This window comes from Pleurodeles waltl, chromosome 5, assembly GCF_031143425.1.
Source record: "Pleurodeles waltl isolate 20211129_DDA chromosome 5, aPleWal1.hap1.20221129, whole genome shotgun sequence".
Classification (NCBI taxonomy): domain Eukaryota; kingdom Metazoa; phylum Chordata; class Amphibia; order Caudata; family Salamandridae; genus Pleurodeles; species Pleurodeles waltl.
In genome coordinates, this window is record NC_090444.1 from 1703448145 (window position 1) to 1703466364 (window position 18220).

Genomic DNA, 18220 nt, shown 5'->3' on the forward strand with positions numbered 1-18220 from the left:
ATTGGTACTCCATGTAGTACTAAAAGTTACTCAAGATTGATAAATAAATCTTTGGCAATGAACTCCTGGTAAGTATTCTTTGGTGTTAAGATCATAATGCCATGCTGACTGAAGGATGAATGGCTGAATCAGCATACAAAGCACTGCATTTATATTGGTCAGTGTGTATTCACCTGTACATACATGATTTACTTATGTTACCCAATCATGAAGCACTCACAAACATAAGTATCAAAAATGTATTTGAAATCACATACATGTACATAGTTTATTTAAACATTACAAATAAATAAAAATATTAAGTGAAATCAAGCAAAATATATTATATTAATCACATTAATAGTGGATAACATTTATAAAACAACATGTAACAGATTTTTCATACCAAGTGTAACAATTAATGACTAATACTTCAGATCATCTTTATCATCGGATTATTAGATTGATATACTTTGGCAAGTACTGTCATTTTGGAATGTTATTAATTAATTGTGTATATGTTGTATTTTTCACATTAACTCTAGGACTCCTACATTTCCGAAAACAGCTAACCAGCAATGCATTCTACCTCCATGCCTGAACACATCAAATGGTCACTTTTAGAAGGGCTGGTATTTTTGGTACACTAAATAAAATTTACAATGGTTTCTATTATAAATTGTTTCTGGCTCCACCTTCAAAAATGTTGAAGCCCAGATCTCTTTGAACTTTGGTGCATATTCCAGGATGTTTAACTATGTTAAAAACGAACTTTCTTGCCTTTCATAAAAAAATAACAGTCTCGTGGAAATACGATTGTTTTGGTGTGTTTCCACTTTGTCTTTATTTCAATGGACTGAGAATTTCTAAAAACTCTCAACCATATCTGTTCTTCTAAATTTTAATGCTTTGTCTTCCCAATACAACCCTCCCTCTATAAGCCTGAGTCCATGTGACAACACTATACTGAGAACTGTCAAAATAATGTTAGGTAGCCCTATGTAAAACAACAGCAATAGGAAGGGCTGACCTCTTCCTGTTGCATAGGTATTTGTTGTGAAAAATGTGAAGCGGGAAAATCTTCAGAGTTCAAAAGTGCATATATCATAGGCTTAATTGGCCTTTGGCAGTTTTACTGCAATAACCATGGCTAATTCATGTAAATACATGTTAGTTATTCATCATGTTCCTGAGCCTAGAAAAACCACATACTATAGAGAAGTGAGACTAAATAATAAGTCACATTTAAGCTACTTGGCTGCCTTCTATCAGAACTATTGCTTGAGTACAAATTTAAATCGGAAATAATTTGCTCCTGAGCCAGTTCGTGCACTACAAATAGATTTACAGACTTGGCTGGAGATCTAAGATTAATTTAGACCTTTGAATGGACCTGTTAGTGAGCTGAAAGATCTGCACTAAGAAGGCATCAGTTGTTCGGAGGCAACTAGCTCACATAGGATTGATATTCTTGCATTCGTTTGCAAATAAAACTGTTTTCATGTAGTTCCTTTCAAGAAGGAACACAGTCTACTCCTCTGCAGAGTGGGCCATTATATGGAAAAGCCAAAAGTAGATGCAGGAAGCAGATTTCGGATGGCAGCCACTTCATATCAAACATTCAAGTACAGAATTTCACTAGGAGAAGGTTGTGAAAATCATCTAGTGCCAAAGGTCACTATCCAGTAACAGGAACTACATCACACTTCAAAGAAATTAGGAAGATATCCCAATGAAAACTTTGCAGATTTAAATTAAAATTCCTACAAACAGCATGTCTTGTCCAATCTAAAAAAATCTGGACTTGGTACACTGCAATCCAAAATCAGCTAATATCCAAAAAAGGAATATTACATGATATTCTGTTACAAGTCAGATGAACATGGTTTGTTCCTTTCACTGGACTGAAGCTCTTTTTCCAAGACTTAGCTCCAGGTCTAAGAAGTACATCTTTCAGCCCGTATACTCACTGTATGTAGTGGGAAGTGAACTGGAAGGGGAATTACCTCTGAAAGTCTGTCGTAAGGAGCTGAGAAAGTCCTGGAATCAGTTTAAGTTACTAGCTTAAGGCAACTGACAACATGGAGGCTGGTTTCAATAGAATCAACCCTGAAAAAATACAGCTCAATTGGTTTGGGTAAAGCTTCCTTGAGCCTTTCAAACAAAGAAAATACTATTGCATATCCCACACTGAACTTGAAACTTGTTTGACACATCCGCTGCATGTATGTAGAAATGTCAACTATGTCTATGGAGCTACCTGCATCTGTATTAAACATTTGCTCAGTGGCTGAAGCTTTTTTACTTGATCGCTGGAAATAGTTCAAACAAGGGGTCCAGTTTATAATTTGGCAGTGGTCTGCCAGGGCGACGAAGTAAATTACTTTGTTGCCATGGTGGAGGTCCAAACCGCTAAATTATGAAATGCCTGTCAACCCATATTCACAGAAACAGTCATCCAGGCGATTCCTTTGAATGGAGTGGAAGTTTGCAGTATGGCACAGTCAAACTTGATGAAGGCATACTGAAAGCTGTCTAAAGTTTTTATTTTATTTTCCAAAACAAAACCCCATCGTTTTGCATTTGAAAAAAAAAAAAAAAAAAAACAATGCCCCCCCTCACAATGGTAGTTATCTCCCATGGTGAGGGCGCATTTTTTATTTCTTCACTGCTGCTCATCACTAGAGTTTCCCTGTCTGTAATGAATTAATTAATTAAACAAATTTGTAAAGCGCAATATAGTTGCTCTAAAAAGGAGCGTCCCAGTGCTAGGTGACAGTAAGTCGCAGCTAAGGTTAATAGACAGAAGAGGTAGGGAACAGCTGACGTTAGATACCTTTGAAAAGGTGGGCCTTCAGAAGGCTCCTGAATGCATCCCCTGAACTGGCACATTTAACATGATTGGGTAACTGATTCTATAGTTTTGAGGATAGAAAAGAGAAGGAGCACCCTCCATCATTGGTCTTTTTAATCTTAGGAATGCAAAGCACGTTGAGATTGATTGAGTGTAAAGCTCTGCAAGTAAGGTATATTTTGATTTTGTCACAGATATAAGTCGTGCCTGTTAACTGAGTGGCACTAAATGTTATTGTCAGGGTTTAAAATTGCATTCTTTGCTTGACAGGGAGTCAGTGTAGCCATTTCAAGCCATTTCAAAAAGATTGCATTTTAAGAATGATCAGCACCAGTCTGGATGCAGCATTCTGATCTTACAGCAATCTATTTAACAAAGCTTGGGGAGATCCCAAAAGCAGTACATCGGCATCATCAAGCCTAGATGTGATCAATGAGGGCATTGTCTAACTTGACCCAAAGATTTTTCGCAGAAGTAAATGTGCCACAGGAAATTGCATTTCAGGGGGCCACACATGGGTCGGAAATGGTATGGTGGACGAAACAAATAGCAATATTTAAGATTTTGTGGAGTTTAGATAAAGACAGCTTTTTTGCACATAAACACTCCTGAAAGTTAGCTGAGACCACAACATCAAAGTGTTTAAAGGCAAACATCAGCTGGGTGTAATCGGTGTAGGACTCCACATTAAAGCCCCACACTTGAACAAGGAAGGTTAAATAGACACAGGCTTAATGTGGATCATTATAGTATGCCACAGATGATCTCATGAAACTCCAATGAAAATAGGCGGAGGTAGACTGCTTGCAATTGGAAAAGAACATAATTCATCCATTTCCACACGGTGCTGACAATTCCTGCCTTTTCCAGTCTTTTCAGGAGAGTGTCATGAAACATTGTGTGCAAAGCCACTGATAAATCTAACAAAATTATGATGGTATTAGTGCCCAAGCCTAGGCAGGTTTTGATAAACTCAGTCACTTCTAAGAGTGTTGTCTTTGTGCCAAATCCAGACCTGAACCCAGATTGTGAGGGATGAAGCACATTGTTTGCCTCAATAAAATTGGTAATCTGGGTATAAACTGCAGATTCCAAAATATTCTCACAGGCAGGAAGAAGTGAGATCAGTCTGTAGCTGGCAGGGGCTGAGGGAACCAGATTGGGTTTTTAGGAGTAGAAGGACCAACACCTCCTTCCAGCATGCAATCACAGAACCTAATTCAAGGGAAAGGTTAAAGAGAGCATTTATATGTGGATTGAGGTACTGAAGATCTCTTGTAAGAATGTGAGGTAGGCAGAAATCCTGCAGTGAGCCAGAATGAGCTTTTAGGATCAGCTCTCTGAAGTCTCTGAGGAGATCTTTTAGAAAGAGGACATTCGACTGTTCAACATGTGGAAGGTTTATTCAGGAATGACCAGCCCAGTACCCTTGGTGTTAAATTGTGTTTGAATAAATGTTGATCACCTTGCCATGAAAAATCCTTGGTAAATCATCACTGAAGTCCTGTGAAGCAGGTGTAGATTGATTTTGTACTGATTTTGTACCAAGAGATTTATCAAAGGGTTAACAATTTCAAAAATTGTGTGAGGTGTGTTTTCTGCTTCATTAATCTGTGAACTGTTTGAGAGCGGTTTTATATCTATGTTTGTCTTCCTCCAGGAAGCTGCATTGCTATTTTATCCCTAGAGTTTTACACTTTTGCTTTTCAGCTCTAAGTGAAGCAGAAAACCAAAGCTCAGTGGGAGAATTCCTTCTGTTTTCGTTCTCTCTCAGATGTACAAAATCATCAAGAGTAGTCTTGAGATTCAAATGCACAGTAAAAAACAGCTATATGTCCGCCCATCCAAATTGAGCAGGCGGACATATAGCCAATTCTCTGCTGGCCCTTACTGAGTTGGCCTCGGCAGAGGTGGAGTAGTCTCCGCCGTGGCCAAACTATGGTCCGAGTACTTCAGAATTTGACAATGGAACATCATGTTGGTTGTAAGCATATTCCATCGCAATTTCAATTGAGTTTGTTTACCGCCACTATGTATATCAGAACCTATGACTTCTAACTAAGAAGGTACATGCTTGACCAACCCTAAATGCACATCTAGGCCCTTTCTTGTAACCCTGACATTGGTCCCTTGACTTCCTAAGACTTCTAGATGGGGAGTCCGGTAAACTGGGAGCTTCTAAAACATGCCTCACTAAATAAAACAATATTACAGTATTTTTGCACGTTTATTTCTTATGGTGATTTTTGTTTTTCCATCATAATGTTCAAGCATCTTTATTTTTGCTTTGCTCTCTTATTACATTTTACTCTTTTTACTTAAGCTTGAGGTACATCTTTACATTCTACAGCCCCTATTATCAGTGGCCTTAATAGTAAATAGGATGAGGTATTTTACAGATTGGAAGAGCTCCTAATCTAAGTTTAACTACAGAACGGGTCATAAGGTGGACTTTCGTGCCTTCTCATCGAATTCTGCTTGACTCTATAATCAGTAGGTATTTTTCACCCTATAAATTTCAGCAGTGTTAGCAGCTTAAACACACCTGGAGACAACTGTGATGGCTTTAAGTTTACTGCACTTAGTAAGTATCCCATGCAGCAACCTTCAATAGGGTGGAACTCCAATCCAGAGGTTGTGCAGGGATTGAAATTTAGCTCCAACCTTAGAATAGAGAATGCATATTTGTAACTTTTACTGTTGTTTTATTGTGCTATTACACTTAACAGTAACAACCTATACATTTGATCTGGTAACGGGCTTGCTGCTTAGACCCAGCCGCTAGAGGTGGGAGATAATACTCATACTGAAACTTGTTTTCCTCTGTTTGGTGGGTTGTTGAATAGTCTAGACGTTCAGTCACAACCCACAAAAGCAATCTGCCTCTGAGCTGCAAAGGCTGAGAGACCATGCTCCTACAATAATGAAAAAAGGGTATTGGTTTTGCAATTAATGTTGCTGGCTGTTATGGTTTCTGGAGTGTTATCCTGGAATATATTAGAACCTTCCTCTTCCAAATATTTGATTGTGAGTAAACAAAGTTTAAACACAAGATTACAATACGCAACATATGAATGGAGGAATGCCTAACATTGATACAAATACTAAACACAGCAAGTTCCTTTTTGGTGGCAGGTGCACATACTTATCTTGATATGTGAATGATCTAGTGGTGGTAATGATTAACCCGTTAACATGCTCATCACTGTCTGAATATTTCCTGGTATCCTGCAAGCTTATGCTCAATCTTGCTGTTACTTGCTCCAGTTGGATTGGTGATCCATTTTGCTTCAACAGCTCATTTGAAATATTAAGAATAGTTCAACATCCAACCTAAACACGGCAATTGATTGTTTAGTCTTATTAAATTTGCCTGTGTTTCTAGGAGAGTCAAGAACTATGAAGGGCCTGTGCTGTACTGTGCCAGTTTATTAGACATTTGAAATCCTCTGTTCATTCATGGTCTCTTGTTTGGTTCCTTATATTGAGCTGAAAGAAAGTTTCTGCGTTTCTGTTAGGGTCAAGGTATTTGTCTCCAATCTGTTAGCAAACATCACCTACAATGCATGGAAATTAAAAATTGTTTTTGTTCTGTAATGTAAAAATTAAGGGCCAGGTGTACTAAGCATTTTGTCTGTGTGCAAATGGTCAGAACAGAAAAAGAGCATTTTGACAAGTACTAACCTTATTTTGCGTTTCGGTAATCTATTACTGAAACGCATAATAGGTGTGCATGTTGGTATTAGGAAGGGGGATGTCAACAACATCCCTTCCTAATAGCAAGTTACATGGGGATGTAGGAATGTTTTTCAATTGGGAATGCTGTTGCCAAACATTTGCAGCTACCACCAACTTCAAGTTAATGGCAACCTATTTGCAATGGAAAGGAGTCCTGAGGACCTCTTCCCCTTTGCAAATGGGGGAGCAAAATGTTTTAAGAGGAGACAGTGGTCCCACGGACCACTGCCTGCTCTTAAAAAGTGAAAAGAAAACTTTTCAGTTTACTTTTTGTAATGTATCCTGTTTTCCTTCAAGGAAAACCGGCTGCATTACAAATAAAAATGCTTTATTTCAAAAGCAATCACAGTATTGGTGGTCTGCTGACCCAGGCAGGACACCATTCCTGTGATTGCAGCCATTCACAGTGGGGCGTAAATTTCAACTTGCCTTATGAATATTGATGCGGCAGGTCCACTCGCGACCCACTTGGAATAGCTAACAGTGTTAAACACACTGTTGTGCATTGCATTTTGTGATTTCATAATAGTGAATACTAAAATTTGCTATTTGGAAATTGCCAACCCACAATTTCGTACATCTGGTCCCAAGATCCAAAATCAAAAAGATCTCTGCGTAATCAGGCCGGACAACCAACCACAGCCTTACCCACTTCTGTTTTCAGAGCTATACAATTTTAATGTACAGCATAGTGCTACTTTGGCATTGACCCCTAAAATTAGCACATCAATAACTATCACCCCAACCATATTTAAACAATACTCATTCAACAACAACCCCAAGCACACATATGATGCAAATTGACTACCTACTGCAAAAACGTCGGTCCCCACCAAGAGACTTCTATACTAGACCAAATCTACATCCAACAGCTCAAAACTGTTGAGAATGTACCTACCCCATTCCCTACTTACATGCCTCAGTCATCTGTCTATGGAACCACTGTCCCACTCTGTAGAAACGTCTCTCTCGCAGCTAACTCACAAACCCCAACCATCCTGCAATTAAACATCCACACAAGTTTAGACGCACATTAATTTTTAACCAAGATCATTTTATCTCATTTCTACAGCTCCTATACAAAGAATACACAAAAAAGTCCAACACTTGATACTCAGGCTCAAGATTTGCATCATCAACATCAACAAAAACTATGAAAATGGAAATAATTCTAGCTGATTGCTTTTAACACCCACCAGAAATGCCATTCAACATGACCACATAACATGTTGCCAGGTCCCCATACAATAAGGATAACTTCAGAAGGGCTTAATCTGAGCGCAAATACTCACTGCACTACTTAAATGACACACCTTGGAATAGCAATTCAACAAGAAAATCATAGAAATAAAAAAATCTCAGCTAACCTAATTACTGACTGAACATCATACGCTATGCCGATGATACCCACTTCATCCTCTCACTATTTGAAGACATTGACCAACTTCTGCAGGTGCATGACGAGAAACACCGATTGGATGAAAGACAACTGCCTACAACGCAACACTGACAAGGCTGATCTCTGGAAATAACACCTTCTCATGGGACGACGCCCGATGGCCCCCCCGAACTAAGACCCACACCCACTGCAAACCACCACTCCTGAAAATTTGGCATCACCCTGGACAGTAAGCTCACCTAAAAGACAGATCAATGCAGTCTCATCTGCCTGTTTCCTTACCCACTGGATGCTGTGCAAGATATTCAAGTGGCTCTCCTCTGACACCAGATGCACAATTACACAAGCCCTGGTCACCAGCCGGCTGGACTACGGCAACACACACTACATAGGAATCACCTCATACCTCCTCAACAGATTACAAGCTATACAGAATGCAGAAGCCAGATTCCTCCTAGACCTCCCCAAACAGACCCTCATCACCCCCCATCTCAAGAGGCTACTCTGGCTTCCCATTCAGAAGAGATGCCCGCTCAAAATGCTGAGCCACACCTTCAACGCCCTCTACAACCAGGGACCAGCATACATCAACCACCGACTGAACTTCCATCTTTCCTCCAGACACCTGCACTCTGCTTCACCCACACATCCACCACAGCAACAGTGGAGGATGCTCCTTCTCATGTCTCACTGCAAAGTCCTGGAATGACCTCACACTTCATCTACAGACCTCATCATCCCTGCTGGAATTCAGAAAAGCACTCTCAGAGCCTTGATACCTTCTCGAGTGATCAGCCATGCTACACAAATCCAGATTGATTAAAATGACAAAAATATGAAATAAACTATTTCATCATCACACTAAAAACCCAAAATCAAATAATAAGAGTGAAATCTGCCTACAATTAAAACACCAGGCAACAACGGCCTGCCCTAAACATCTTACAAAGTCATTATAAGCAAACCATTATCCCTATAAAAAGCACCTCTAGTAAATTAATATAAAGAAATATTGAGAAAATGTATCTCCAATTGCTCTCAGAACCTAAAAGGTGAACACTAACAACCAGTACAAATACCACACGTAGGTGCAATATCTGTCCTTCACCTCAAACGTCTGTGATGTTAAATCCAGTCTTAAAAACTAGCTATATCAAATTAAAAAGGAACAGAAAATAACACTGGAGGGAATCTGCAATATAGCAGTTAATACCACAAAACATACTTTAAAAATCATTGGTATAGTCGACAAGTTCAACATCTTATCGTATTGAGTCAACCCTCCCTCGTCTGAACTTGTAAAATCTCAGGGTGGACCTATAGGAAATCCATCTTTGTGCAGAGTCCTCCCAATATTTGGCACGGTTAGCTGTGTTTATGACCTCTGACAGTGAGAGTGAGGGACTGCTAAACAGCCCATCACTGTGTGTGCCTTTACCTAAACTATAGTAACTATTTTGGCTAATTAGCATAATTGGGTTTTGTATAAGTCAACCATATATGTGCACAGACCACTGATGTATCTGTAAATGTCACATACCATATTTAAGCTATACTGAGGTTTTATATTGCCCTCATGGGTGGCTAGGCCTAGCACAAGGGCTGAAAAGCAACCATGTCAGACAGGTAGACCAGACCCCAGCACTGGAATGTTGTTTGAAGTTGTTTTTGTTATTAAAAACTGAGTCTAATCCTATTGAGCCAGCTGTCACTTTGCCTGGTAAGCACAAGCCCCCACTATTTAGTATTCAACTCTGGAACATGTAAGCTGAGTATCTATGTCTATAGAGAGCACATGATCATCTGTTCTATATCACAAGGGATGATACAGCAGTTCTCACATCTGTATGTCTTTGTAGCTTAAAAAACGTATGTCTAAATTGTGCTTAAAAAGATAGAATGCCATTCCTGCTGTATTTACTTAATTAGGGGAAATTAAGATCATTAGTCAACATAAAGTATTATTCTATATGCCATGAAATCACTTGGTATATGTTTATCGTATTTCTGCCCATAGATACTTAGTTGAAGCTTAGAGACTGTTAATCTCTATTTGGCTGGACCACCACTAACTGACCTATGGTAAATATGTTTGATGACATCTTTCCCGAGTCCAGGAAGCAGTGTTAGTAGGTCAGAGATGTGAGGAGCTTGCAGAACAAAAGCCACCTTGGTCTTCAGTCATCCTCCTGTTTGACAATCATGTGTCCAATGCAGACAATCAATTATCAAACTATTTCTCAGGCTTTTCCTTATGCATTGCCCTCATTTTCTGGCCACTGCATGGAGCAATGTGCAGAAATGCTTAAGCATGAAATTCTGCTGTTCAATAAAACAGCAATAGCATGTAATTCCCCATTATGGCCTTAGGAATAAGAGGGATCAATTGCCTGTGGGACACGCGATGACCATATTTCCCCCAGGTGATTTTACCTCATGGTAAATCCAGCCAGGCCCGAATGATGAACTGAGGGATATTTGTGAGATGAACATAACTGTATGAGTGGAAAGACGAAAAGGAAACCTTTGCTCTGGGACAGTTCTCCAGACTTTGGACCCTATTCATCAAGCAGTTTGAAACGGCTAATTACCCAAGGCTGAAATTAACCGCACTGAAATTCCTTAATACGTACCACGGGGCAAGCCTGCTAGCGTTAGCAACTATATTCTACCGGTGGTAGCCTTTATGCAAGAAGGACCCATACCTTTTGCTCACACTGCTGTTTGCATCAATTGTCCATTTAAACTTTATTAAGTTATTTTTGTATTATTACAAATGTACCTTTGTATTGTAATAAATCCCGGTTCTGCAGCTCCAGCCCCGTTTTCCTCATTTTCTACCGTTCACCTGGGACCCCGGAATTTACCTCTTGCCGCTCAGATGTGAACAAGTATTTTAAACAACCTTACACCCTACTCATTGGCAGCATTGTGTCTCCTAAGGTGAGATAATTGATCGGCTATCACGAGATTTGGTTACCCGTGGCAGCGGCATGTAATTAATCCAAAAGTATTTGAAGATGGATACCAATTACACACACACTAGGACCTTGTCCTGTCCCACGGACCCACATTTGGAAATGCCCCAAATTTGAGTTTCTTAAGTCTACATATCTTTGGTTGTCATTTAAGGTTATTAGATCTCCAGGTGTTGAAAACCTGCAAAATATAAATGAAATACAAGCAACCTGTTACAGTGGAGCCAGGAGGACCTGAGGGATGCATCCCTTATATGTAGGGTTCCTGCAAGGCAGCTCTGAGATTAGGGAACCACTCCCCCATGTGAAAATGTGGCTACATTTACAGATCTTTCAACATAAACATTTTGCACTATGTATGCAAGGCTAGAACATTGACGTGTATGTTACAGTGATTATACACGGGTCATTATAGAAAGAATTAAAAAATGGCAGATTTACACATCCTTGTAAGCATAAAGCAACAATTAAATAATCCTTTATGGTTGAATCATCTTTCATGTCGCTGATCCCACTTTCGAAGGGACTTCATTCACTTCCGGCGATTTTCTGTACATGCTTATTGTATAAAGCCTAGAAGAAAACAAAACAAAAACATATTTAGAACAAATGGAGTGACTAGCCTGTGAATGGCGTTAAAGGAATAGCTTGTATGTTCATCAATGGGGCCTTGTAAAAGATGATTTGCATACATTTTCGCAAGTGAGCACATTCATTTCGTTTATGCGGTTTATATAGGGATCTACATGTGGACAGGATGGCTTGGCTGCACACTTTGGTTCGCATATTGATTTTGGCAGAGAATCGCCTGCTGTATTAAGACATTCCCTTCTGCTTGGTGGCTCTTTCATGGCCTTAAGTGCATTTGCAATGTAGCAGGTGTACATAGGGCACAACTGATGAGATTCAAGGTTCAAGTGGTCTACTTGGCGTTCTTTTTGTTTTACATAAAGCCCTCAAAACAGGGGCTTTATTGTGCAGAACAAAAAAAACTTACCCTGACAAGAAGAAATTATTGTCAGTGTCCCAGCCATAAATAAGGTCCACTGGCAGAAGACCACTGTGCCAAAGGCTTCTGACATCAAAACAAGCTGAACTCTGTCATCAGAAACCTAGTGGTTCCCCCACCTCTTGGGGGAGGAACTATAAGTTTGGTGAGGCAGAAGGACTGTTGATTAAGGCGGGGGTTCCCAGTGTGCCAGTTTTAAATTAGAAATTAGGCCTTTTTCCCCACATCTGCCATACATGAACACTGATGCAGAAGTAGCATGACTGCTGCATTACTATAGCATTAAAGCCCCCTGCTGAGGGATATACTTGTTTTTAGAGGCTGAGCCACACACAAGGGTCTATAACCAGGGTGTCAACCTTTAACAATAGATTGAGCCTGAAGCAGAATGGCCACTGAGGGTAGAATATTCTAAAATTAGAAAGGGAGAAACACAAGCCGATAATCATAAAGATTTTTTTTATAGCATGAACTCGAACCCAAGGTATTAGAGCACCATTTACGTTACACAAGGACACATTCATTTTTGGTAGGCACAGAGAAATTAAGTGATTTGTCCAGAATCACAGGATGTTGAGCCAGTGCCAAGACTCGAACCAGGTTCCCCCGCTCCAAAATCAGCAGCTCAAGCCATTATGTCCCATCTTCTACATCTGTTGGAGTAGAAGGCTTATGCCAGCTGGGAGGAAATGGAATATTGCTTAGGGTGGATGGTAGCCTGCCACAAGCAATAATGTTACTATTCTTGTTAGGTCCAGTAAAGGTTTTAGTAATTTCAAACTGGGCTCAAACACTAGTAACTATGGCAAAGAATAGACAGGTTTAATTTAAGCAAAGGTGTAAGGCATTTAGAAGAACCAAAACATGTACAAAGTCAAAAACACAACCCAATAAAAAGCCCACACCAATTTTTTAAAAAAAAGAGAATACTTCAATAGACAAAACGCCACCAAAATGACGAAATGCAATAAGGGGAACCAGAGAGATGATTTTTAAAATTTTAAAAAGAAACAGCACCAATAGTGGTAAGTGCTTACAGCGGTTATCTGGGTACACTAGACTGGGACTTAGGAGCGATGTGAGGCTGACATGATGGAGTGCAGGTCAGATAAAGAAAAAAGGTTTTTCCCAGGCAGACATTTTACCTTCTGTGAGACATTGGGTTGGTGGTTGAGTGGGGTGTTAACCCTGCTCAAGCAACAGTGACAACTCCTGTCATGGTGAACCACAAAAGTCACTAGCTGTCTGGTAGCTTGGCACAAAAGGAGTCAGGCTTAACTTAGAGGCAATGTGTAAAGTATTAATGCAGTACATAAATGGCAATAAAGTTAAAATACAACACAAGAAAAATCCTACACCATTTTAGCAAAGGAGAGTTAATATTGATAAATTATTTGACAGCAAAATGACAAAAATCCAATCAGTAGAACTTAACTTGTGAATTTTTAAAATGTAAGATAGGTAGCTTGCAAAAGATGAAAGTGCAAACCATGGACATCTAGTAGCGTAAGACCAGGTCAAAGTAAACAAATATGGCCGACTGCGATGGAGCGCAAGTTGGATATAAATAAGTGGATTGGGCCTGGTCAGCATTTACCTTCAGACTTAGAAGAAATTTCATCAAAAAGACTCTATTAGGCAAGGCTGCAGGCAATGTCCGAAAGAGGATGCGTCATTGTCGGGAAGCCACTGGATGAAGTCGAAGTGAAGATTTCCACATTCGGACTTAGTCACTTTTTTGGAAGTCAAAAATCTCCAGCGGGATGAGGCAGGAGGCTGTAGCTGAAGAGAGTTCCACAAGGTAGGTTACTGCTTTGGTGAAGGACCACTGATCAGGATTTGCTGCTGTAGAGAAGAACATGTCGGAAGCTACCGCAAAGTCAAGCCAATCAGCAATGTACCTTGGGCGGATAGAAAACCAGGTTGGTCCTGGTCTCCTCTTGGTTCTCAGAGCAGTTTTTAGCCAAACATTTTCTAAGTCCCAAGTTTAGAATTTTAGCTATCTGGGCACATTTAACACCACCACTAAGTGTGCAGGACAGAAGGGGCACCACTTGGGGGGCAAGGACTCACTGAGGCTGTGTCCGGGTGTGGGTTCAAGATGGTTGGAGGTTTTTCTGTCCTGAGGCTCTGATCAGGAGGGCAGCCAACCGCCCCTTGGAGGCACTCTGGTAGTCCTGGGTTCAAGCAGTGGATCAGGGCTCAAGCAGCAGGGCAGGCCTCTGAGAGTTCAAGTCAGACAAGCCAAGCTCCAGGGACCAAAGCAGTCTTTCCAGGTGCAGCAAAGCAGTCATGTGGAATATAGAGCAGGCCACAGCAGTAGGCAGTCCTCTGAGAGTCCTTCCCCAGGTAAGAAATTGAAAGGAAGAGTGGGTCTGAGTGTTTATTTTTATATCTGGTGCCTTCTTTGAAGTAGAAATTTCTTTAGAATTCCCTTTGAAGTGTTTGAGGTTTCCTGTTTTCCTTGCCCCAGCTACTGGCTGTCTGCATGAATAATGCAGGGGTGACAAGTCCTTCATGTAAAGGCAGAGTCCAAGTGGGGCTATGCACCGCTCCTCCCCCACCCCATACTGCCAGTGACGGCCCATCCAGGCATACCTAATCCCTTTTTGTGTGGCTGTCTGGGAGGAACAAACAAAGTCCATCTGCTAACTACACATAGTCTTATGACCCATGAACAGGCGGAAGGGACCAAGCAGGGCAGGAAAATGCCGGTTTTCTAAAAGTGTAATTTTCAAATTGTAACTTCAAATCTAACTTTACCATTGTACAGGGTTTTAAATTACAATTTATCAGACACCAACATGAAGTGTTTACGTGTTGCCAATCAAAAGATAGCACTTATTAAATGCAATAAAAGTCCCAATGTTATCCTATGGGAGAAATAGGCCTCACTGGATTGAAAAACGAATTTAGGAGTTTTCACTACCAGGGCATGTATAACTTAAAAGCACATGCCCAACCTTTTATTTACAATTCACCCTTCCTTATGAGCTACCTAGGACCCACCATAGGACTGATGTGCAATAAAAGAGGAGTCTAAGGCTTTGCAAGGGGGTTTTATTGGCTAATTGGCAGTTTAAAACTCCATTCAGGCTGCAGTGGCAGGCCTAGGACACGTTTTATGGGGCTACTTGTGTGGGTGGAACAGTAATTGCTGCAGGCCCACTAGTAGCATTTAGTTTACAGGCCCTCGGTATATGGTATACCACTGCACTAGATACCTATACGTAAATGAAATATTCCAATTAGGAGCAAGACAATGTTACCATATTTTACAGCGTGTGCAAAGGTACTTTGGTGCTGGTTAGCAGTGGTAAAGTGTAGAGACTTCTTAGGCCAACAAAAACCAGGAGGAGGGGTGACAGCAAAAAGTATGAGGGTGACCCTGCAGAGAGGGCCAAGAACAACACCTTCTGACTTAGTCTCTGAAATGAAGGTAAACAATCCTCAGCTATGAAAGGCAGCAGGAAGCGGACGAAAAGGGCTCGACAAGGTTGGATAGCTATCAGACGAAGTCCTGGTGAAGCTGTTGAATTTTGGACTGAAAGCTCTGAGCTGGAGAAATTCTAAATTAGCACCTACGGAAAGCCCTCTCCTGTCAGATACTTTTGGAGCCTTGAACCAGTTGAGACTTCTACATTCAGACTTAGTCACTATTTTGGAGCATGGATTCCTCCAGAGCAGCAGGGCTTCTTGAGTCCAGATACCCTCCCTGCAATGTCCTACTGAAATAGATCTGCTTTTGCATGAAAGCTCTGAGAAAAAGTAACCAGAATCGTTGGCCCAGTCGCATTGCACCTTTCTTAGAATTGACTTGGCAGGACTGTCTTAGTTCTGCAGAAGTCTTAGGTGCCAAAAACTTTCTTTAAGTCCCAGGTTTATCATGTTAGTAGCAGGAATACATTTTGACACAGTCAAGGCCCCCGGGACTGCAGAATCAGCACTTGGGGGTCAGGACTCAATCAATCAGAAGCTACCAGGAGGGTCCAGGGTAAGTCTAATTTGAACTGGTCAGCTGGGCTCTTTGGGAGATGGGCTTCAAGCAGCTAGTTGTGTTTCTGTAGTTTAACAGGAGGTCAGCCAACTGATCGCTGGAGTCCACTTGTTTGTGCTGGGTACAAGCGTGAGCAGGTCCAGCCATACAGGTCCCCTAACAGGTCTCAAGAGCAGGTGTAGTCTTTCTTCTGTCTTGCACAGGTCCAGTAATGGTCTGAAGAGGTAGCCCAGGGATGCTACATTTTTGCCTGGCACTGTGGGTGGGGGCAACTCCTGGCCCTCTCTAACCAATAAGAAAAAAGTTCCCAAGGGAAATCCTACCCTCTTTTGCAGCAGATCCTGTGAGCTCTATTCCCATCATACTCCTCTCTGCCCCAATCGAAGATGGTGAAATACTTCTCCCTTGTGTAGTGTCTGTGTGCCGACCCCAGAGATATGGTCAGTGAAATGAGCAACCGCTCCTGTGTGGTCACTCTAACCCAGTTATGCAGCTGTTCCTCTCCCACTGGGATTGGTGCCTGTCTCACTGGGGAGCAAAAAAGAGCTCTGCCCCGGTGTCAGCTAACATGTGTCTGTGACAGGATTTTATGAAGTTAGTGAGGCCACATGGTCATCCTGACAGAGGTCCAGAGCACCTCCCCACAAACAAGACCTTTGTTCTGCTATTGGAGCAGATTTCACACCTCATCAAGGGGGCTTTTCAGCTGCCTGGTGACAGTTGAAGCTCATGCAAATGGACCTCCAGAGGGCCTAGGCAGGAAAAATATAGCTTTCTAAAAGTACTTTTTTCCAAAATATTTGTAACAAAACCATATTTTCCAGTGAATTGGTCTTTTAATAAGCATTTCAAAAAGTCCAAGAATAAAATTTCAAGTTGTTTCCCACCCATAGATTAATATTGTATACCAAGGATTTCCTATGAAACAGCCAGCCCTGCTACAGTGAAAATAGCTTTTACGCCTTTTCAATATAAGGCAATGTTTAACATTAAACTTTTCCATGTCCTATTTTTAAATATCATGCACCCTGCATTATGAGCAGTAAGACCCACTTATGGGTGACTTACTAATATTTAAAAGAAAGGATTAGGCCTCTCAAAATAGGTTATTTTGTCAGAATTATTTTACATATTTAAAACTGCACAGCCAGGCTGCAATGGGAGGCCTACAGTTGTGACTGTTGAGGTTGGCACAATGGGTGTTGCAGTTCACTAGTGACATTCACCTTACAAGCCTTGGGTACATTTTGTACCATATAATAGGGACTGATAGGTAAGTTAAATATGCCAGTTAAGTCTTGTCCTGGGGTCTGGTTAGCACGGTCCCAGAGCAGAGTCACAAATACAGCAGCATCAGTCCAAAGAGCATGGGGTGAAAATGCAAAAAGAGGCATTTTCTTACACCAGCCATTATTAGCTCTAAAACACTCCATTGCCTCTAGTGGGCCTCTCACCACTCAAATGACTACAGGTAGTGGGAGAGCAGGAGTCTTGTCATATATGTAGGCCCAACCAGTCACTTTATATGGACCAGGGAGTACATTTCCCTGAACAGGCAATAAGGATACTTACATAAAATTCAATAGTTTACTTTCTTACCCCACACAAGTTGTGGACTTATGAGAGCTAAGGGGGGGGGGGGGGGGGGGGGGGTGAAGTAATGCATTTTCTATGTCCAAAGCTTAGATTGTGTAGTATTGTTCTACCTCATTTTAGCAGAATTTTTAAGGAAGGGAAAATTATTTTGCGCATATAAGTTCTACCTTATTTTAGCAGAATATTTAAGAAAGGGAAAATATGCGGTATATATTTTAAACCATATTCAGATTTAAATTCCCATTTGTACCTAAATCCAAATTACTCCAGAACTCATTAGAAGACCCATAGTAAATTGAAAAGGACATGCTTTAAAGCAAACTCTCAACTTTGCAAAGAAACAGAACACTTGAGCTTCACAAAATATTTTATATTCAGCCAATTTAGGAAATTCAAGTGCCTCTCTTATGCTTTTCTTCATTTAAAATTGCAAAGACTAATCTGACAGTGCTACTTAATGATATGTTCAAGTGTTTTTAGCTTTCTCTAGTAACTTTTTTCTACGTCGTGTAAGGCTGTTCAGATTTCCACTCACGTATCGTACCTCGACCTAAGAAAAGAAGCAACATGTTCAGTGCTGGGGATACCTATGCCTGAGAAGTTACACAAAGCTGAAGTTCCAAATGATTATAAAGTACCAGCATGATCACTAGCATTACATGATTCTGCA

General features: G+C 40.8%; 1 protein-coding gene across 1 annotated transcript in view; it reads right to left on the reverse strand.

The window, feature by feature from the left end:
* Positions 1-225: 225 nt before the first annotated feature.
* OPN5 (opsin 5) overlaps positions 226-18220 on the reverse strand; it is a 344280-nt gene continuing 326285 nt past the window's right edge. The window contains exon 7 of the mRNA XM_069236052.1: positions 226-11521. Within this exon, the coding sequence (XP_069092153.1) occupies positions 11446-11521 (76 nt within the window). The 3' untranslated portion in view covers positions 226-11445. The remainder of the gene's footprint in view (positions 11522-18220) is intronic.